This window comes from Corvus hawaiiensis, chromosome 4 (assembly GCF_020740725.1).
Source record: "Corvus hawaiiensis isolate bCorHaw1 chromosome 4, bCorHaw1.pri.cur, whole genome shotgun sequence".
NCBI lineage: Eukaryota > Metazoa > Chordata > Aves > Passeriformes > Corvidae > Corvus > Corvus hawaiiensis.
Genome location: NC_063216.1, coordinates 49,004,711 through 49,027,681, shown reverse-complemented (window position 1 = coordinate 49,027,681; position 22,971 = coordinate 49,004,711). Strand labels below are relative to the sequence as shown.

The 22,971-nt window shown below is 46.7% G+C and overlaps 1 protein-coding gene across 2 annotated transcripts in view; it reads right to left on the bottom strand.

Moving 5' to 3' along the window:
• Nucleotides 1-20,093, bottom strand: part of SLC38A4 (solute carrier family 38 member 4) — a 36,137-nt gene extending 16,044 nt beyond the window's left edge. Inside the window, exons 1-4 of one of the 2 annotated variants that reach the window (XM_048302220.1) lie at nucleotides 19,840-20,093; nucleotides 4,954-5,010; nucleotides 983-1,213; nucleotides 198-288 (exon numbers count right to left, since the gene is read on the bottom strand). In XM_048302220.1, the coding sequence (XP_048158177.1) occupies nucleotides 198-288; nucleotides 983-1,101 (210 nt within the window). In that variant the 5' untranslated portion in view covers nucleotides 1,102-1,213; nucleotides 4,954-5,010; nucleotides 19,840-20,093. Of the gene's footprint in view, nucleotides 1-197; nucleotides 289-982; nucleotides 1,214-4,953; nucleotides 5,051-19,839 lie in introns of those variants that run through there. The other variant, XM_048302219.1, reaches the window with a different exon arrangement.
• Between the last annotated feature and the right edge of the window lie 2,878 nt (nucleotides 20,094-22,971).

The window sequence follows — 22,971 nt, the reverse complement described above, 5'->3', positions numbered from 1 at the left end:
AGTTTTACTTGTAATTACGACAACAGAAACGGTTTGCTGCAGTAACTGTTAGAAAATGTGTTAATTCTTTGAAAGCAAAAATTACGCTGGCTGAGCTCCAAAGTAATTTTGCTTACTGAATCTTTCAGAAAAAATTCAGGTCAATAAGATATACTTTGTAATCATTCATTCGTTCATTAAAAATGAATAAAACTTACATATTCTTCATTATAGTCTTCCAATTTCTTTTTATCCAGATATCCATTTGTAAGGAACTTTTGACTTTCTGCATCATCACTAGCAAGGGGACTGAACACAAAGAAAAGTAAGAAAATATTAGAGTTTATGACAGACATTTTATCTGAGTAGTGCCTTTTGTCATCAGTGGAAACTCTCTTTTGGCATGTTTAGTAGATCTTTGCTTTGATTTGGAATTAAGTTTTAGACCCAGTAATCTTCAAGTTACATTTGACTGCAGATGTTGAAAAACAGAATTATGTACTGCCAGCAACACGCTAAAGCTGAGCACATGCTTCACATCTGGGGAACAAAGGGCCTTGCCACTGCCGCATTGAGGTGCTGAGGGGTGCAGTGAGCCGAGAGCTAGAGACTGATGGCTCGTTTTGAGATGACTTTTTCCAGCCATGCAGGTCCTAGTGCTATGGTGGGCTCTCCCTGCTGCCCTCCATACCTTGCCCTGGAAAGCGTTCTCCCTCAGTGTGCTCAGGTTGAACTGCTCTGAGAGTGTATTAATTTACACATGTACTATGCGACTGGAGTAGCTGGAAATTGCCAAGGGGTTCTCTGTGTTGCGAGCCCGCAGATGTCAGTCCAGGTGGTGGCAGACAAGGGGGGACCTGGGCTGCCTTGCTGTTCTGGGCACACCGTCCTCCAGAGCAGAGCAGGGAGGGTCAGTGCTGTGGGAAAATGTCCCAGATGCCATTAGTGAAGCTTGTTTATTGATTACTGCTCTCCAGCCTTAACAAAACAGGTAAATGCTTACCTCCTAATTGCAGCCTTTTCTGAATCAGCCGGCTCTGCGTAGCTGTCTTCGAGGCTTTCCCCACTGTTGCTCTGTCCATCAGGTTCGATGTTGACTTTTTGCAGCTCCATGCGATCCATTAGAACGGTCAGCGCTTTCCAGCACACACACTCGCTTCTTCAGGGTAAACAGCACCGCGCCGTCTGCTTGCAGATCCTCTGTATCATGCAGGGACTGCCAGAACACTCTGTTCTGCAAACAAAACACAAAGAACTCATTAGAGTTTTCTTCAAATTAGATAAACCAGTGTGAATGCTCTTTATATGCCAGCACTTGGTCCTCCTGTCTCCCTTCAGATGGTAAAGAGTGCAGAGGGCAACAGATGCACAGCGGATGTCCAGCATCTGGAAAAAATACAAAGCCAGCAGAAAATAATTTCATGAACTGCTGCTTTTGAATTTCTAAGGGAGGGTGATGCAGAAATGCTTGCTGTTAAAAAAGGAGTATAGCTGGCTTTCCTGTTTGTTGTAAGATTAACACTGCCACGGGTTTAAATGTTTTGTAGATTTTGTAGACCTTTTCACTGGGATCTGACAGAGGTGAGCATCTGTATGACCATTTTTTGATAATTAGGAGGTGCAATTCTGATAGGCCAGTTTCTGTTTTTCAGTGGACTGATGTTTAATTCTTACTTGACCCATCACTAGAAGCTCTGTCTCACACAGGATAACTACATGGATATGAGACCGATTATCTTTACCCCATTAGAAAAATTCCTGCCTTTTAAAAATTATAGGAATAAATGCTTAACTCTTTATTTCTTGTATGGGCCAAATGAAACTGTATAACCCAAATTTACAAAGAGAACTTCACCTCTGGGATTTCAGCAGCTGTGTGCTACAGACTAATCTGAAGATACACACATAAATTCCTTTGTTTATTACCAGATTCAAGAGGAAAACACTGTGTGAGAAATGCTGCAGTTCTGCAATACTTCTCCCTTCCCAAAGATATTCCTTGATGCATTCTCTATTTCCATTCCACAGCTGAGGGGACACCAGTGAAGGGAGTGAGCACAGATCAGAGAGCACACTGCCGGCACGCTTGGGGCCAGAGTTAGAGTTTCCTGGTCATTTACCTGCTGCCCTGCAATCAGGCACACCGGCCAGATTCATGACAATTTTCATGAATATCATATGCCAAATGCAGCTCAACACTCCATAATAACAGTATCAGAAAACACTGCAACAAATAATTTCTAAGTCTAGCTCTTTGTAACACTAAATCTGCAACTATTTAATAGCCTTTCTCCTGGGTTTGCATTTATGGGTGTGTAGGTCCAGCTGATGACCAGACCTTCACTATTCTCTGATACTGATCATATGCTGTTCTTAAGAACATTTACAAGCATCTGTAGTGGCAAGATGTTGGAGTGCAGGTGTCTAAAATGCAAATATAAACTTTAAATACCAACCCTGGAGATTAAAACTGACTCCAGGCCAGAAATTAATGTCAAATTCATTGCTTCTTACTAAAAGCATTCACCCAGACCAGACAGCTGAAAAGGAGAAGCAATATCACAGTGCATTAGGAAATTTCCTACCAGAGAGAGTGGCTGGGTTTAATTCTTTCTGCTGCCTCACAGAGCGTTTGTGTGTGTGAGGGGATGAGTGACTCAGGCATCAGGGCAGAGCTGCTGGCAATCAAATTCCAGTGCCTGGGGGATTCTGCCCGCTCAGGATACGAATAACTCCATGAGATAAAAAACCAGTAACACTCCCTCCTCACCCCTCCACCCCTGACAGAGCCCTAACAACTGTGGTTTCATTCACAGAACTGTCTTCAAACGCAGACTCTGCCCTGTCTGAGAAAAAGAGTTTTTCCAATTCTTGATGCTTATTTTCAATCTGTGGTGTAAAAGTCAGGCAAACAAATCTAACTGTACTTATCCCTGTTCTGGTAAAGAGTAAAATCTCCCCTGTGTGCACTGCCTAACTCTTGTTGGAGAAATTTCTTTCCCAGAAGTGGCAGTCCAAAAAACACAGATCTTCAAAGAGATGGGAAATGGAGGAAAAGTAAGCAAAAAAGTTGCCAGGAGTTAAGCTGCACAAAGGTTAGGGGCTGAGGATGAAAGCTTGTGCAGCACAGCAAACAATTTGGAAAAACTGACTGAAAGTACATGTTACAGCCTAAGAATAATCTGGATGTTGCCCTGTCAAACATTTACACAAGTCATCTGATTTATGGGCATCATTTCAAGAGGCTGTGGAATTACCGAATAGAGAAGTGATTTTCTATTCTATTTTATTGTTTTTAATCTGTGAATTCCTAAAAGTCTTCTTGTGAAAGTACAAAGCCTCAGGTGGCAAAATTAAGTCTGTTGAGAATCTGCTTTCTTGCAGTTGTAACTTTTTAGGGAGAGGCTGGTAGAGCTCAAGAGGTTTGCAAACCATGAGCTGAAAGCCACTGGCATAGAAGCGGGGAGAATGAGACCCATAAAACAGGCCTGCTATTAGATTTGAATCCTGCAAACACTGATAACTGATTATGACCAATGGTGCCTTTGAACTTCAGTAGAACTTGACAGCTGGTCCTTAGCTGGTGGCAATCCATATCTTCAGGTTCCTAGTACTGCAGATACTGAGGGGTTTGGGAAGATGTACAGGCACTGGTAGCATGTTCTCCCCATGAGTAACACAGAAGAGGCAGAGCTGTCACTTCTTCACCTGAGGGGGACATGGGGTGACCCTGTGCCTCTGGAGTCGTTACTCAGCCTGCAAGATATTTAGATAAAGGGAAATGCACTGGCATCCGGTGCTCAGTTGCACCCCTTCAGGGGTTTGTGCTGGCTGGATTGCTGGTCCCAGGGGAAAACAAGGAACCAGGGCAGGGATGGCATGAAAGCACAGCAACCAATGTTGGGCAGGCCTGGGTCCTGCCAGAAGCGCAGCCTTTTAATACTGGAGGAGAAACACCAAAGTTTATCAGCTTTAGCTTCTCTGGGATATAACGCTTTCTGCTTCAGTTATGATTCTGGTGCCTAAACATACAAGAGAAATCTCTTAGATTTCCAGTATTCCTCAGACTTGGCTTCAATACAGTGATGTTTTTGCTGTCTCTTGTAACATCTGGCTGAACAGAAAAGATTTTTCTTAAAGTATGGTATTAAACTGGAAATACTCATTGCAAAAGAAATTCACCTATTATTAGAGGGCAGTTATTTATCTCTTTAAAACTAATTTTCCTCTTCAAGTACAGGGTACTGTTCTACATCATTTATTAAGTAATGGTTTTCAGCAATGATTCGGAAAATGATGAAATTTTTGGCATCTGATTTCACAATGTTATTGATTTCTGTCCAGTCTGCAGTTAGAACATTAGGCGAATGGACAACCACTGGGCAAATAATGCCGGGTCATAGATATGACTAACACTTTCCTGATTTTTGCAATATCAGTATTTGTAATCTCTGCCATGGTATCCGATTTAGCAGATTCTGCCAGATTCTTTGTCTTCATGAAAGTGACTTTATAACATTATTGTCTCTGTGGCTATTTCAAAATGAAGTAAGTGTTGCAGCTGTGAAATAAACAATTAAAATGTAAATCCCACCTTCACAAATTCGTTTGTTTAAAGAAATATTAGCCAAGTAACTTAAGAGCCTGGAAAAAAATTCTCAGAAGATAGCTGAGGGCTGCAAAGGAAAGCAATCATTCATTTCTTAATTGACTAGACAATTTTGAATACTTTTGCTGCCTCTATGGTTGCTTAGGTTTTGATTTTCTGTACAAAAGAGAAGACTAAACTTCATTCCTGAAGAAATACCAAAGATATCTGCCAGTGCAAATTACCATGTCACTAAATCTTAAGGAGCCCATCCTTCATATTGCACTTATATTTAAAGATTAGTTAAATTTATAGTTTCCAATTTCTGAAGATGTGGCTGGTGTCTAAACTACATTGATCAAATTTTATAAACAAAGAAAGTTTACCTCTGAGTTGAGCAGGTTCCTTTCCTCACTGCAGGTGATATCTTTTAGGAATTGCACCTGTAAGAAAAAGTTTACTCATATGCAACCTAGAGCAGTTGAACAGTGATTTAAAGACAAATGGGAGTGTATGGGATAAACCAATCAACAGCTGCTACACCCAACAACACCCTTTGACAAACTTGCGTCAGCTTTTTAAAAAAAAGGGGAAAAAAAAGAAGAAAGGTAAATCAGTTTATTGGAGCACACTGAGGGCAAACATCTCAGTTACCGGAGCTATTTGCTCTCTGAGCTTAGCCCTATTACAAAATGCTTATCCTCAGAACGCTTCACCCAGGCTTGATCACACTCTCATTTGACAGTCTGGATTTTTGAATAATGTACATGCATTAAACTTGCAGTAGCACAATAGTAAAGAGCCTGGAAAATAAGTTCTGGGAGAAATATCTATTTGCTCCCACACTGTTCTTAACTCTGTGACTACAGAGCTCCATCTTGCACTGCCTGTCCAGGCTTGGTCCGAAGTGTGTGGTTTCAAATGGGCTGTTTGATCTGTGCCTTAGTTTCCCAGTTGAAATATTTAATGTAATTGGAACTGAGGAGGCATATGTTCAGTGACAAATGTTATTCATATAATGGCAACATAGGCCTGTGGAGAAGTATTTCATTACCTGTGATGTGCCTGTAATACTGCAGAACTTACTGTAGCATTTTATCCAATTACATAATGACCATAATTAAAACCCACAACTAAACCCTCCAGCCCTCCCACCCATGTAGGCTTTGTGATTAAAGCCCTCAGACTGGCCTGACTGTGAAGGCAGGAGAGCAAGTGAGGGGATGTAATTTTTAATTCTTAGAATTTCCTGTGGAGCACTCAGACTGTTTTAGCTCAGGCTGGGTGACAACCTGTGGGAACCCAACCCTGCTCCACTGTGACCAGGCCTTCTGCTTGCTTGCTTCCAGCACTGGCTGTGGTGTGCTGGTTTCAGAGTTCCCCCCCTCCAAAGAAGTCTGAGTTCCAATATAGACTCAGACAAATAGTTTAACAAAAATAAGCTCTGTCTCCCTCAGTTCTGCATTCCCTTGAAAAGGCGACTGATTGTAAAGCCAGTCATGCCATACGATGCCAAAAGTAGTTGTCTCGGTTTTGAAAGACAGGTGTCTGCTAAGGAAGGCAGAGGCCCCCCTTGAAGTGGCAGATATAACCCCTCTTCCCTCCAAGTTATTATATTTTGAAATCAAGGGCCTTTAGGCAAAGATGTGGGAAATAGGAATAACAGTTCTTTACTATATATATATATATGTATATAACCAGTCAAACAAACAGCAATAACTCTGGCAGTAACAGCAATCACAAACCCAGTCCCAGCCTTCTCGGCTGTCGGGCCCTTTCCCCTCGGGTGCAGTTCCGCTCACAGCCGGCAGGGGCGCTGGCGGCTCCCGGTGAGCAGGGCAGGTGCGATGGTTCCCCCGCGGCTGCAGGGTGAGCTCCGGAGCGAGCTCGGGAAACCCGCGGCTCTGGTGCCCTGGGATCCCGGGAAGGGATGGAACAAAGGCTTCACAAACCCCTGGGCAGCTGATCCCGGGCTCTCAGGAACAGCAGGCTGGAATGGCAGGGACGAACGCAAATCCCGGGTGGCAGGCGAGATGTATCCAGATGGGAAAAACCACGGAGGCCCAGGCAGGCAGGGCGAGCAGGGCTACAGCGTAGCGAAAGCTCGAAGCAGCAGCGGAGCAGGGCAGCCACAGCTCGGTCTCCAGCAGGGCAGGGAAAGCGGCTTTTGGGGTCCCGGCGTTGCTTCCAGCAGGAAGAAAGAACGGCCAAAAAGAAAGCAGCAGCAGCTCCTTTCTCTGCAGCTTCTTTCTCCTGACGCTCAGAGCGAACTGTCCCCACACCCAGGTGTAGACAAAAGAGTAGCCAGGCCCGCCCCACTCCCCTTTTTGTCTTTCTTAAGTACAGCTATTTGTCCCCTAGCAACATGCATATGGGAGAAAATTCCTTTAACAGGAAAACCTAAGACTAAACTAAAACCCCAACATTATCCACCCCGAATTTTTTCCCATACTAACATGTTACATGAAACTTAACTTTTTTTAACCATATAAATCTATGCATTACCCAAATTATATACAAATATACATGCTGATATTGATACAAGTACAGAGCCATGGGTAGTTCACCCTAAAACAAGGTCCTCTTGAGGTAAGCATCGGGTCTCTCCATCCTTTTGCATCACCCACCAGGTGCAACCTGGTCCCTGAGCAAAAACAACCCCACGGATGGGTTTGTCTTTGCTCAAGGCAGACTTTACCCAAACAGTTTTTCCAAGCATACCTCTCATGTGCACCACTGGAACCTTATCTCCATCTGTTGTTTGTAGGGGTTCAGATTGGGCAGGGCCTGCTCGGCTGGTGGAACCTCGAGTGTTAACTAACCAGGTGGCTCTTGCTAAATGCATCTCCCAGTTTTTGAAAGTCCCCCCACCCAGTGCCTTCAAGGTGGTTTTAAGCAGTCCATTACACCGCTCAACCTTCCCAGCTGCTGGTGCATGGTAAGGGATGTGGTACACCCACTCAATGCCATGTTCTCTAGCCCAGGTGTTTATAAGGCTGTTCTTGAAATGAGTCCCATTGTCAGACTCGATTCTCTCAGGGGTGCCATGCCTCCAAAGGACTTGCTTTTCCAGGCCCAGGATGGTGTTCCGGGCAGTAGCGTGAGGCACAGGGTAGGTCTCCAGCCACCCAGTGGTGGCTTCTACCATTGTGAGCACATAGCGCTTGCCTTGGCGGGTTTGAGGCAGTGTGATGTAATCAATCTGGCAGGCCTCCCCATACTTGTATTTGGACCATCGCCCGCCATACCACAGGGGCTTCACCCGCTTGGCCTGCTTGATCGCAGCGCATGTCTCACAGTCATGGATAACCTGGGAGATACTGTCCATGGTTAGATCCACCCCTCGGTCTCGTGCCCACTTATAGGTGGCATCTCTGCCCTGATGGCCTGAGGCATCATGGGCCCATCGAGCTAGGAACAGTTCTCCTTTATGTTGCCAATCCAAGTCTATCTGGGACACCTCTATTTTCGCAGCCTGATCTACCTGTTTGTTGTTACGATGTTCTTCATTAGCCCGGCTCTTGGGGATGTGAGCATCTACATGACGGACCTTCACGGATAGCTTCTCTACCCGAGTGGCAATGTCTTTCCACTCTTCAGCAGCCCAGATTGGTTTTCCTCTGCGCTGCCAGTTTGCCTTCTTCCACCTTTCCAGCCAACCCCACAGAGCATTGGCTACCATCCATGAATCAGTGTAGAGGTAGAGCTTTGGCCACTTCTCTCTTTCAGCTATGTCCAGAGCTAATTGGACAGCTTTGAGCTCAGCAAATTGGCTCGATCCACCTTCTCCTTCAGTGGCCTGTGCAACTTGTCGTGTGGGGCTCCATACAGCGGCTTTCCATTTCCGGCTAGCGCCTACAATTCGGCAGGAACCATCAGTGAAGAGGGCGTATTGTCTTTCACTCTCTGGTAGCTCGTTATATGGTGGGGCTTCTTCGGCACGTGTCACCTGCTCCTCTTCTTCTTCAGAAGATAACCCAAAAGTCTCACCTTCTGGCCAGTTTGTAATTATTTCCAAGATCCCAGGACGACTTGGGTTTCCAATTCGGGCGCGCTGCGTGATGAGGGCAATCCATTTGCTCCAAGTAGCGTCGGTGGCGTGATGCGTGGAGGGAACCTTTCCTCTGAACATCCACCCCAGCACCGGTAGTCGGGGTGCCAGGAGGAGTTGTGCCTCTGTGCCGATTACTTCTGAGGCAGCCTGGACTCCTTCATAAGCTGCCAGGATTTCCTTCTCGGTGGGAGTGTAGTTGGCTTCAGATCCTCTGTAGCTTCGGCTCCAGAATCCCAGTGGTCGGCCCCGAGTCTCACCAGGCACCTTCTGCCAGAGGCTCCAGGACAGACCATTGTTCCCGGCTGCAGAGTAGAGCACGTTCTTCACCTCTGGTCCTGTCCTGACTGGGCCAAGGGCTACGGCGTGAGCAATTTCCTGTTTGATCTGAGTGAAGGCTTGCTGCTGTTCAGGGCCCCAGTGGAAGTCATTCTTCTTGCGGGTAACCAGGTAGAGAGGACTCACGATCTGGCTGTACTCGGGAATGTGCATCCTCCAGAAACCTATAGCACCTAGGAAAGCTTGTGTTTCCTTCTTGTTGGTCGGTGGAGACATTGCTGTGGTCTTATTGATGACCTCAGTGGGAATCTGACGTCGTCCATCTTGCCACTTTACTCCCAGGAACTGGATCTCTCGGGCAGGTCCCTTGACCTTGCTCTTCTTGATGGCAAAACCAGCTTGCAGGAGAATTTGAATTATTCTCTCTCCTTTCTCAAACACTTCGGTTGCAGTGTTCCCCCACACAATGATGTCATCAATGTACTGCAGATGTTCTGGAGCCTCACTCTTTTCTAGTGCAGTCTGGATCAGTCCATGACAGATGGTGGGACTGTGCTTCCACCCCTGGGGCAGTCGGTTCCAGGTGTACTGCACGCCCCTCCAGGTGAAGGCAAACTGAGGCCTGCACTCTGCTGCCAGAGGAATGGAGAAGAATGCATTGGCAATGTCAATAGTGGCGTACCACTTCGCTGCTTTGGACTCCAGCTCGTACTGGAGCTCCAACATGTCTGGCACGGCAGCGCTCAACGGTGGAGTCACTTCATTCAGGGCACGATAGTCCACAGTCAATCTCCATTCCCCGTCAGACTTGCGCACAGGCCAGATGGGGCTGTTGAAGGGTGAGTGGGTCTTGTTGACCACCCCTTGACTCTCCAGCTCGCGGATCATCTTGTGGATGGGGATCACAGCATCTCGATTTGTCCGATACTGCCGGCGGTGCACTGTCGAGGTGGCAATTGGCACTCGTTGCTCTTCCACTTTCAGGAGCCCAACTGCAGAAGGATTCTCAGATAGTCCGGGCAGGGTGTTCAATTGCCTAATGCCCTCTGCCTCCACAGCAGCAATCCCAAATGCCCACCTGAGTCCTTTTGGGTCTTTGTAGTAGCCATTCCGGAGGAAGTCTATGCCCAGAATACACGGGGCCTCTGGGCCGGTCACAATTGGATGCTTTTGCCACTCCTTCCCAGTCAGGCTCACCTCAGCTTCCAAAAGGGTCAACTGCTGTGATCCCCCGGTCACCCCAGCGATGGATACAGGTTCTGCCCCCACATGTCCCGATGGCATTAAAGTACACTGTGCCCCAGTATCAACCAACGCATCATATTTTTGTGGCTCTGATGTGCCAGGCCATCGGATCCACACCGTCCAGAAAACTCGGTTCTCCCGTGCCTCTTCCTGGCTAGAGGCAGGGCCCCTCTAGCCCTGGTTATCGTTCTTTCCCTGGGCGTACATGCTTGAGGTACCTTCAAGGGGATCCGATATATCATCCTCCCTTCTGTAATACCTGGCAGCTCGGTCACGGGAGGCTGAGGCTACCTTCACCTTAGCGGAACCCCCTCGGTTAGTGCCTCCCTCCTTGAGTTCACGCACCCGCGCTGCCAGGGCAGAGGTGGGTTTCCCATCCCACCTTCTCATGTCTTCCCCATGCTCACACAGGAAAAACCACAGCTCAGCTCGTGGGGTGTACCCTCTCTCTCTAGCAGGGGGACGACGGGCTCTGACTTGGGGGCCTGTGACTCGCACTGGTGCCACACTGACCCTCCTCATCTCCTCCCTCATCTCCTCCCTCATCTCCTCCCTCATTTCCTTCCTCATCTCCTTCATGTCCTCTTTGAGGTCCTGGACCACAGCAGAGACATGAGCTTTCAGCGGGCCATTGATCATGCTGTCATAATGCCTGAGCCTGTTGGCAACGGAGCCCACTGTTTCTCGGGTATTGTCAGCATCAATCGTTGCAATGAAGGTGGTGTATTGCGATGGCCCTAGCCTTGCCAGGTTCCACATCATCTGTCCTGTGCACCTGACCTTATCGGGGTCATTATCATGCTGTCCATCCTTCCCAAAGAGTACCTCTAATATTGCCACCTCTCTTAGCTGTTGGATCCCTTGCTCGAGTGTCTTCCACTGCATTCTATGATGATACTCCTGCATTCTTTCTTTGTGAATGAACCTTTCTCTCACACTCATTAAGAGCCGCTCCCAGAGAGAGAGAGGCCCTGGCTCCCTCACAAATATCTGGTCCACACCTGGGTCCTGGGTCAACGATCCCAGATACCTTGCCTCACCACTATCCAGTTGCACACTTGTGCCCATAAGGTCCCAAACCCGAAGCAGCCAGGTGGTATAAGGCTCACGCCCCCTTCGCACAATGTCGTTTCGCATAGCACGGAGACTGTCGTGCGACAGGGACTCAGTGATGACTTCTGGCTCTGGCTCTCCTGCTGGTTGTGAGGGCCCTGGTTGCCCATCATCATTAACTGGTCGTACTGATTTGGTCTTATACTTCCTCCTTTGCACAGGGGCGACTGCTGCTGGCTGTGGTTGTCTTTGTGGTTCAGCTGAAGCCTGGACGGTTGTAACATCCGTGGGTTCCACTGCTGCACCATCGGACTCACCCTCTTTGGGGCAGGGAGAGGGTTTTTCACTAGCTGAAGAGGTGTATTCCCTTAGCAATTGGCATATCTCCTGGCGCACCTGGCCCATCTCCTGGCACATCTCCTTGCGCACCTGGCCCATCTCCTGGCATATCTCCTGGCGCACCTGACCCATCTCCTGGCATATCCCCTGGTGCACCTGACCCATCTCCTGGCATATCCCCTGGTGCACCTGACCCATCTCTTGGCACATCTCCTGCATCCCTTTTGCCAGTACCCCCACCCAGTTTGGGTAGTCCATTTCTGAGGTGGACTGTTGGGCAGTATCAGTCTGTGGGGCGGGATCTCTAGTGTCTGGGGCTGTGGCAGGCTCTGGCTCTGGGGTAGGATCTCTAGTGTCTGGGGCCGTGTCAGGCTCTGGGGCAGGATCAGGCTCTGGGGTAGGAACTCTACTCTCTGGGGCCATGTCAGGTTCTGGGGCAGGATCTCTAGTCTCTGGGGCTGGTGTCCGGGTAGATATCCAAGCCAATCTCAACTTATCCTTGAATGCTAAATAGAGTAGGCCTATCAGCAGCAGATGGTTAGTATTCAGAGGGAATTTAAACCCTTCGAAAATTGATGGGGTGGGCCCAAAGAACTGGTTGAGGGGTTGGGAGAAAACTTCCCCTGGTGTCATTTCCTCACAGAAGGTACCATTGTTAACATAACCCCAAAAACATGTGCTCAGTGTGTGATAGCTGTTTATCCATGTGCCCACATTCCGGAGGAAGTTAAAAACCCATGAATTCCTCACCTTCTCGACCCATAACGCAAGCTGGATAACAGCAATGGTAGCCTTAGTCAGAGGACCCATATTCAAGTAAGGAGCTGCAAAGGGGAAGAATATAGCCACGGCTACATGCCACCCAAACCAGGGTAAACTAGACCACATAGTGCTGCCTAACAAGGTTCCAATATCCAGCACACAAAATAAAGTTATCGAGGAACTGTTATTCCTTTTTCACCTCTATCTCTTAATGCCCTCAGGCCCCACGTTGGGCGCCAAGATCTGTCTCGGTTTTGAAAGACAGGTGTCTGCTAAGGAAGGCAGAGGCCCCCCTTGAAGTGGCAGATATAACCCCTCTTCCCTCCAAGTTATTATATTTTGAAATCAAGGGCCTTTAGGCAAAGATGTGGGAAATAGGAATAACAGTTCTTTACTATATATATATATATGTATATAACCAGTCAAACAAAACAACAACAACTCTGGCAGTAACAGCAATCACAAACCCAGTGCCAGCCTTCTCGGCTGTCAGGCTATTTCCCCTCGGGTGCAGTTCCGCTCACAGCCGGCAGGGGCGCTGGCGGCTCCCGGTGAGCAGGGCAGGTGCGATGGTTCCCCCGCGGCTGCAGGGGGCGCTCCGGGGCGAGCTTGGGAAACCCGCGGCTCTGGTGCCCTGGGATCCCGGGAAGGGATGGAACAAAGGCTTCACAAACCCCTGGGCAGCTGATCCCGGGCTCTCAGGAACAGCAGGCTGGAATGGCAGGGACGAACGCAAATCCCGGGTGGCAGGCGAGATGTATCCAGATGGGAAAAACCACGGAGGCCCAGGCAGGCAGGGCGAGCAGGGCTACAGCGTAGCGAAAGCTCGAAGCAGCAGCGGAGCAGGGCAGCCACAGCTCGGTCTCCAGCAGGGCAGGGAAAGCGGCTTTTGGGGTCCCGGCGTTGCTTCCAGCAGGAAGAAAGAACGGCCAAAAAGAAAGCAGCAGCAGCTCCTTTCTCTGCAGCTTCTTTCTCCTGACGCTCAGAGCGAACTGTCCCCACACCCAGGTGTAGACAAAAGAGTAGCCAGGCCCGCCCCACTCCCCTTTTTGTCTTTCTTAAGTACAGCTATTTGTCCCCTAGCAACATGCATATGGGAGAAAATTCCTTTAACAGGAAAACCTAAGACTAAACTAAAACCCCAACAGTAGTGCAATCCAAAGATTAAGAGGTGCAAGGTTTGGAGCCAGAGGTCCTATCTTGATTTAAACCTAGCACATAGCTGGAAAAATGAACAAATTTTTGGGCCTAGTCTGGTAGAATGGACTTTGAGTCTGAAAGCACGCTGTGTCTTCCATTTCATCAGCTGGTCTGATGAGGGAAACAGGCTTTCCCTCTAAGGCATATGACAAAGAATAGCTGACCTTAATGTGTTAAGGCAGGCCTCAGCACAAGTATGGCACCAAATTGTCCTATGCCATTGCTAGGGTGAGGGAGCAGAGCTGCAGAGGGAGCTAAGGGAGGCAGCTCTGCTCTTCTTGATCCTGTTTGCTTTGCACCCTTGACAGGGCTGCGGGTATGGGCAGCCTCCTTGTTGCACTGTTGTTCATGTGGCTGTTTCATGTAACAATAGGGGAGAGAAAAACATTTCTTTAAACAAAGGAAAATAAGATTGCAAACCATAAAGAAAACAGCAGGGAGATTTGGGGACAGATGTACTAACAAATCAGCAACAGCTGTGCAAATTACTTCTGATGCATTTTTTGAACCTGATTAAATAAATAATAATCAAGGTTAGAGTTAATTTCCTTTTCAAATACCACAAGTATCTATGTCTATCTCTGATTCCCACCGAGTCTAAGCAGTGTGGCACAATTTTCTCTGTAGCCACATCATGGTAGTTGTGTGGATCTTTCCTCAGTGCACGGGGGGATGCAGTCATCAGGGTTGATGGTGCTCAGCAGTGCCCCTGTCCTAGCACCTGATGCCTCAAAGATGCCAGGCAAGGTGTATGGGCAGGTGGGGCTGGCAGGAACCATTCACATGCCTGTAGGCAATTTTTTCTGCAGAGAAGAGCCAGCTAACAGAGTTTTTAACACAGTTTTTTTTTACTCTGCCAGTTCTTTCTGCCTATCCCTAACTAGAAAAGCACTGCTTAATCTCCAGCAGGAAAGACGTCTTTCAGCAGAGCACAAATGTCAGTGTCCAATCTTCACACTGAATGGAGGCACACAGTAACTCAAGGATTGCAGAGCCCTTTCTGTTTTGTCTTCGGCTTGACTGTGTTCAATTTCACTATTTGCAAAGAAAACTTTGTATTTGCTAGTATTGCTTGAGGTCATGCAAGAGTTCAAAGAAAAAAAATACATTTTCTTTTTGTTTTCTGACAAAGAACAGGATTAAATTCTTGATTAAAAAGCTGGAAACAGTGAACAAAAGAAAGCACAACCTTGTGATATCCATCACACCCTTGCCTCTTGTAGCTGGAACTAGCTTTCTGTGTGACATGTCTCTGCCACAGAGTCATGCAGACACAGTAGCTCCACTTACATTCAAAGAGCCAAGTGTACTCTTGGCTACTTTTCCTCCAAATGCTACTAAATAAAGGTCTCTGTTAATTTTTGGGATCATACTATAAGCTCTGTTAGACACCTCAGTGCCTATGGAGGACTCTGAAGCTCACCAGGGACTGTTTTCCCTGCCCAGAACCCTGTTTACCCATTCTCTGAGGAAGCCAAATTAACTGCAGCTAGAACTGTGATACTTGGTAGATGTTATATTTTTCTCTTCTCATGCTTTTTGGCTACCTTATGTCTCACAGAAAAAACTCCTGTTGCAGTAATACCTGCCATCACTTACAGCAGAAATTTCCAGGCATGGCAGATCTGAGGACTGAGGCCACATTTCCTGAACAGAGAAAGCAGGAACAATCTACTGTGGCTGTCAAGTGTGTGTTTCCAGAGTCTTCTTCAGCTAGAAGGGTGTTTCCAGAGCAGAGGTTTTTGGCAGAGCCTAGAGCTGGAAGTGGTGGCAGTGCCATTAGAAAAGGCTCAGTGGTCCTTTGCCCCCCAAGCACAACCTCCCACATTTGCCACACCAACAGGTTCCATTTTCTGAACACTGTGATGCTCTTTAGGGAGCAAAACCCTCAGCCATTGCTCAGAGCCCTTGTCTGAGGCAAAGAGCAATCAAGAGCTCATCGGGTTGTGTGAACTGGAGATGCTGGCCCAGAGCTTGGTACTTGAGATCCCCCAAACATGGGTATCACTGGGGTACTGTTGGGGGAAGTCCAGCATGTTCTGCTGCCTGCCTCTGCCCCTATGCAGCTGGTGGTCAGCCTCCAGGATATGGGCTTGGGCAAGGCAGGTCAGGGCTGTGCTGCTGTCCTTGTGGCTGCTTACATTGCCGTGCCTGGAGCCTAGGTTGACAAAAAGGCTTTACAGCATGAAACAAGACTGTACTGAACATGCTGGAGATTTTTTTACCAAAATACTAAGCACATTTTTTTCTGTATTTTGGCTTTGTTTTTATGGAACCTGAGGTTGTGTTCAATGCTTCCTTAACATTTTCCTGTTTTGTAGTAATTGCTGCTCTCTGACTCATGCTACTTTCCTCTTGACACAAGAGCCTTTATCTGTGTTTTCTTCTTGCTCAAATACTATCTTCTGAAGTTGAAGGAGATTTTCTTGTAGCTCTGAGTTTAGTTTTCACTCTGTATTCATTTTCACTGTCACTGAGACAGTGTGCAGGGCAAAGCAAAGTGTATTTTGCAATTTTGTTGTGGCTGTCTGCTATACACTAATACACTACAAGTCAAAGTAATCCTGGTGATGGTAAACCAGCTGCATTCAAAGCACCTAACCCTACAGATCTACGTATACACAGGCCCAAATCCCCACCTTAAAAGGGTTAGGAAGCTTTTTGCAAGAATCTTTTCAGTATTACTTGACTCTTGCTATGTTTTACCCTTAGAAGTACACATTAAAGATTAGGGCTTTTTCACAATTTTTTGGAGTTTAAAAGGGGCAGTGATACCTCCTGCCATCTCAAGCAACCTGAATTCTCACTCAGATCCTGCAAATTCAAGGTGCTGCATGATTTCAGCTAGACAGAAACTTTTGAATTTTTCAAAATTGCAAAGTTTGGGAAAGGGATGTTTGTTTAAGCTGGGGGAAGATAAAAGGAGGCACGAGAGCAAGCTACAACTACTTAAAGTGTAGTTACAAAGATTACAGAGGCAGGCCCTTCTCAGTTGGGCCAGGCAGCCCAGACATGGGGCAGGAGCCACCAGAGTGTGGGAGGTTCAGACTGGATATGAGGAGAATGGTAGTGCAAATCGGGAACAGGTTGGTGAGGGAGTAGAGGCTGCAGAGTCACTGTCCTTGAAGGTTTTTGAGGCTTTACAAGGCAAAGTCATGCTTGAAATGAGCTGGTGCTCATGTCAGCCACTCCTTGTGGAGCAGACTGGACCAGCTGCTCTCCACAAGTCCCTTACAACAAGTGTTTTGATGAGTCTATGCAATTGCTTAGCGCCACACACACGGACACAAAGATACTAAAGATGCTCTCAAAGATACTGATGGCAGGAATGCAATTAGGTGAGATATGGCCAGACATTAGGCAAACAACACTCCATGTGCCAGAAACAAGTTAAAAGAAGGACTTACTGAGGAATTCAATAGTCCATTGACTTCTTGAGATCTGCTGACGAAAGTGGGCAGGTTCTGGCTTAAGTAGTCTTTTTGTCTTCACACATACACTGTCAATACATAACTATGCACAAGAGAGCTCTGAGTGCTCTTTTAAAATATTGATATTCACAAATTTTGCAAAATGAAACTGAGGATAGTTGGTAAATGTATTAAGTTCTGTGTAGAAGAATAACTGGCATGTTCTGAAAAAGGTTGCAACATCCTGTGTTTCCTTTCCAAAAAAACCCAGTTTCTTCTCATCCCCAAGTTTATTTCAGTCTGTCTGGCAATAATGAGCTTCACAGGGCAAGTATGAAAAGCTGCACTTGCAATTGACTACAGCGAACTTAGAGGAAGAGCTAAAAAAGAATATTAAATAGAACTCATGTGATTAATTTTATGAAATAGGATTCCTAATAACAAACACAAGTTTCAGAGTCATGACTGTAATTTACTATATATTAACTGCTTTTCTACTGTACTTTTTGACTTACTGTGCTTATAATATTAAGTATGACTACAGACAGCAGAGGGTATTTCCTTTGTGACACTATCTCTCCCTGTTGCAATGACTCCTGCCACTGCAGAGTGCATTTATTGCTGCCCAATATTTTTAAGTAAAAAGGAAAACTGGAGGTTCTTAACACTTAACAAAAGGTAATTCACTATAATGACTAAGAATGGAGGTAATTTACCTCAGTGTCTGTATAATCTCAATAGAGGGAGAGAAAAACATCTCCAAAAATTATTCAAACCCCCTAGAAGGGGCTTATGGTCACTAGCTAGCTTCTTTAATACACTTCAGTCTGCTACTTAAAGGCTTACTGTCTGAGTCTAGGCTTTGGGAAGGGTGTAAGGTATTACTCATACTATTTCAAAGAACTTGACACACAATTTTCTTTTTGTCTTTTTTTCTATTTGAATGATGTCAGGAACAGAGAAAAACATCCTCTAGATTTTTACTCTATGCCTTCTGTTGTTCCACTTCTTCACCTAAAAAAAATTATTTCAGTGGTGCCCTTTCCCCCCTCCATTATTTTCAGAATGCTTTTGGGAACATCTTGCACTGTCAGGGCAACTATTCCTGGCTTCAAGCATTGCCTGAGCAAAGGCAGGGGCTACCTGAAGATTTTCACCACAAGCACAGTGGAACGTGACAGTGTGGAAGAAATTATTCTCCTCCATCAGGCAATTTTGAGTTTTGCTTGCCTAGGAAGGAGTAAAACAAAATGGTGGTGGAGTGCAAGGCATACAAAGAAAGGTTGAAGGAGTTAGCCTGCAGAAAACAAGGATAAGTAGGGATGTTACTGCTCTGAAAGTGTCCATGTGTGCTAGGAGGAACATATTATCCATGCTTTACATGGAATGAAGCTGAGCAAACAAAGCAGCATGGCAAAGGAATGATGAATTCACCAAGGAGTACATTGACGCTGCTGGATATTATGGAGTATAACACTATGGTTTTATGTGTTTTTAAATATAATAGCTGAGTAATATTGAGCTATTATATCCCTTTCTGTTCTGATATATACGAGAAATCCTGTTGCAATTTATCCAGTTTCTTTTCACTCTGCCTTCTGCTAAGGGTAGAGAACTGCATTTTCAGCTGACTACTGAGTGCCTGGGGTTTCTCACAGCTGCTGCCATGTTCTGCCCAAATGTGAGTGAGTGATTCAAGCTCTCAAATGTTCCACTGGTTTGACACCTGTGACTTGGGCAGTGAGAGCTGCTCAGACTGAGGGGCTCTAGGAGCATCATATTAGGCATGGCTTTGAAACCTCTGTTTCTTTTAAGATCTGGAAAACATACAGGTCCAGAAAGAAAAGGATTTAAACTTTTGATATTTTGATCTCCATCCTCATTTTAGGAGGCTAGTTTCTGCAGCAGCTGCAATGACTTGCTACATCCTGAACAATTCATCAGAACCAGCCAAGCTCAGATCCAACCTGACAGAACATTTCATCTGGGTAGCTTCCACTTCTGCTGCCACCTCTCATGGAGGCCCTTCAGCTGTGAGTAAAGAAAGGTTTCCAGCAGGATTACATGCCAGGCTAGCCTGCTCATGGATCCCTCTTCCCTGGGGCCCAATGCCTGTCCCACTGCATGACCAGACATGTGTCCACCATAGCTTATTTCTGCACTTATCTACTGTGAGATAAACATACTTCCACTCACACAGACTGGGAAGAGCTCACTGCTTATTATTTAGCAGGGAACACATGGAACACATAAATTCACTTTTGTTCATGTTTAGTGAGCCAGAGGAGCCTATATTTGTTTAGTAGTGTACAGTTCTGTAATGCCTCTATATGTGCCAGCACGACGTGCCGGGATGGAAGGCCTGCCCATCATGACTCCAGACCCCAGGGTCACAGAGTGAAGGCCTGGAAGAGTTCTCATCTGAATTGTATTAGCTGGAGCGCAGCCAGAAGACTAAAGGCGTGTGTGAGGAGCCAATTCAGCCTGAATTCAGCCATTTAGCCAGCTCCGGCTGTCAGGGCTGTCAGAGGGGGGTGGGAGCGTACACCTGCCACGTGCAGGACGCAGCCAGGAGTGCGGGAAGCCTCGTCTCCGCGGAGCCCTCGCCTGCCAACACCCCCCGAGGCAGGCAGCGGGAGACACTGCGGAGGGGCTGCTCCGATCAGGCCGTGAAGAGGCCTCCACCAATGGACGGCACAGGAAGGCTGGACTGGGCCAGTGGTTCCCTGTCCTCGGGCAGACTTTGGGAGGCTCAGGGCTCACTGCTGCTCACTGGGGCTCGCTACTGCTCGCTATTCCCGCTTGCTCCCTCCCTCCTTTGCCCTGGCCCCAGCCTGCCTTCTAGCTCTCCTGCCCTCGCCGGTTCGCCCTCGCACCGTCCTGCATTCCTGTGCCCCTGACCGCTGCCTTGCCACTTCGCCCCGTGTCCTTGCCTGGGCTGCCTGCTCCCAACCCTGCCGTCCCAATCCAGCCGTCAGTGCCCGCCGTGCCGCCCCAGCCCAGGCGGTCGCCGCGGCCCTGTCCGGGGTCCTGCTCCTCCCGGCCGAGCGCCCGCTCACCGCGTGCCCGGGGCCGTGCCCGTGAGAGCCGCGCCCCGCCGGGCGCCGCGCAGGCTCGGTCAGAGCGGGCCCGGCGGCGGGCAGGCAGCGGCACAGCCCCCAGCCCCGCCCGGACACCGACAGCACCGCCCTGCCCTGCTGGGGGTAACGCTCTGTTCTTCTCTCTGTCTCCTCTCCCCCAGTCCTTTTCCATTTTCCTATTTCCCGTCTCTTCTAGCCGTCTTTTCCTCGGGGAACTCCTTTTCCTTCTCGTTTTCGTTGCAAATAAATGGTTCTCAGATAACAACGTTTGCCTCGTTTCAGCTTCGTTTCGTTCCCGACCATGCATTTTTAACAGAACTCTATGCAGCTCCCCACAGTGGAACGTGACAGTGTGGAAGAAATTATTCTCCTCCATCAGGCAATTTTGAGTTTTGCTTGCCTAGGAAGGAGTAAAACAAAATGGTGGTGGAGTGCAAGGCATACAAAGAAAGGTTGAAGGAGTTAGCCTGCAGAAAACAAGGATAAGTAGGGATGTTACTGCTGTCTACAGCTACCTAATGGGAGTATGAGAAGAGAGAGACAGGCTCTTCTTGGAAGCAGAGAGGCACAAGTAATATATAGGGTCCATGACTATAATACTGTTTATAAAAGTAACAAGATGTTTGTGTAAACTAGATGCGATTAAAACCAGCCTGAGAAAACAATCAGATTCCCCTTTCACTAGCAGACTTTGTGGGAGACCAATATTGCTATTTGTGCTGTCTGAACAGTATATAATTCTTTGCACCACTTAACATTTCTCAGACCCTGAAAGCAGAGTCAGCTCTTTAGAAGCAGTCACAATGAGGTATCATTCTTAAAAAGGTTGATCTTCACACAAGGGTAAAAGCACGTCTTTGGAGACATATGGGTGTTGTCACCTTACAATTTCCCATTTATTAAAACCAATGAAAGAGAGGTGAAACTGATACATTTCTGGCCCAGCAGATTCTGAGTCCATTACACTCTTCTGGCAGTGCAAGGGATATGCTGCATTCCCAGGGCGCTCCCCGGGTGTCCTGCAGTTAGTCCAGGGCAAAAAAACTTCATTCCTGGTTCTGCTGCAGACTTTTCCTCCTTATTGAGCACACCTCTAAGGCAACATTTCATGGAGAGGTTAGCCACCAGAGTGGCAGTAAGTGCTCACACACCAATGTGCTAGGCACTGACATTTTCCCTGGGGAGAGAGTGTCTTGTCTGGCATGGCCACTGCTTGGGCAGGGCTACACAGCTCAGCACCTGGGCAACTCAGGCTCTGTAAAGTCAGTTTCTTCACTGTTCAATCTGCCCAGTCTGTTCAAAAGACACCAAAAATACACCTACTGATATGAGATGTGACAGCCTAACAAAGCTTCAGTTCTCCTCTGTTGCACTCCTAAGGGTTCCATGGGCTGGACTGACTTTGAGCATGGGTAGTGCTGATGCATGTCTGTCTGAAACATACCTTTCATGTAAAATCACAACAGCTCAGAATCAGGTGTTGCAATGTCCTTGGTGAATCTAATCCACTCTCTGCTCCACAGTACTCAGTCTGCAAAACTGGGAATGCAGTACATCCCTGTTTCGCTTGGACATCACAGGGATAAGTACATTCAAGGCTAAGCAGCAGAGGAGCATGCAAAGTCCTCAGGAAAAGCTGTCTGCCATTTATCAGCTATTTAATGATGTAAAAAAGCCACATGAAACAAAAGATGATGCAAAAAGGGTTAAAGACACTCTACGTGACATTCTTGTTCCTACAATTTTTTCTTTTGAAACTTCATAGCTAGAAAAACTTTGTCTCTATCAGTTCCACATACTTGTCTTGATAGTATACTGTACCCCATGGTAGTGGCTTTCTATAATGCGTTATAGTTTGTAAAAAAAAAAATAAAATCACCAGATGACTTATAACTATGATTCATGTTATTGTTATTGCTCATTATTATCATTTGTCATGAGACAATGCCTGGCTATGCACTTTTCCTCTTTTGAAAGAGAGATCTGGCTCAGCTCTGAAGGCTCTGAATTCTATTTATTATACTAGCTGAAACATGTTTATTACACTGTCATGTTTTTATATCCCTCCTGCTACCTTATGCAAAACATACTTTTGCACTGACCAAATTGAGAGAATTCTGCAAGGCTTTGCCCTCTCTGATCAAGCCACTGAACCACCGAGTTTAGCAGCCTCATGTGGTGGTAGCCTGTATCTGACCCAGCAGTGTCCTCTCCTTCTCACTACCACACCTAATCCTGAGAGGCCTTTCATGGGGAAGTACCTTCGTGAATTCCAGTCCTAAGATTTCCTGAGTTTTAACTCGATTCATTCCTAAAAAAATGTGAATTAGAAAGAGTCATGTACTACCTGCCTGTATGGTTGTTAGCATAATAGTGTTTGATTGAGATGAAAAGCCCCAGGAGATATATATGTAATAGCTAAAAATAACAGTGATAAAGCAACAGTAATGAGAACCCTATTTTCATGTTGCAGCTGCAGTGAGTTTCTGCATAACTTTGACCAAGAGGCTTTCAAGGCATTTTGGCCAAAGCCTTTTGGACCCCTGAGCTACACTGACTCCACAACTTGATGGAAGGAAGTCTGTCAAGTGACATTCTGAACACAAATAAAAGTCAAAGAAAGTAATCTCATGAGAACTCAGTCACTGTTGCTACCCCCTTGATTTTGTACCACTTCTGAAAGACTAACAAGCTCTACCTTTGTACGTCTAGAAATGTGATTGTTTCCTCCTGATTTCTGCAGTTTGATCTAAGAAGTTATATTACCTTGCCCTAAAAAACTTATGTCATCAGGATTTTCTGTGACTCAATAACCAAAGGGATATTGCTAGAAACATGCGAAAGGTTCATGGTTGCAGGAAAAACTCCCAAACAGTTTGCTTGCCTTTGCAATGATGTCAATATTTATTGTCACTGTCACAGACCCAGAAAGATTACACAGATACAGCCAGGATCCTGCACTTGCAGTCTGTGTAGGGTTACATA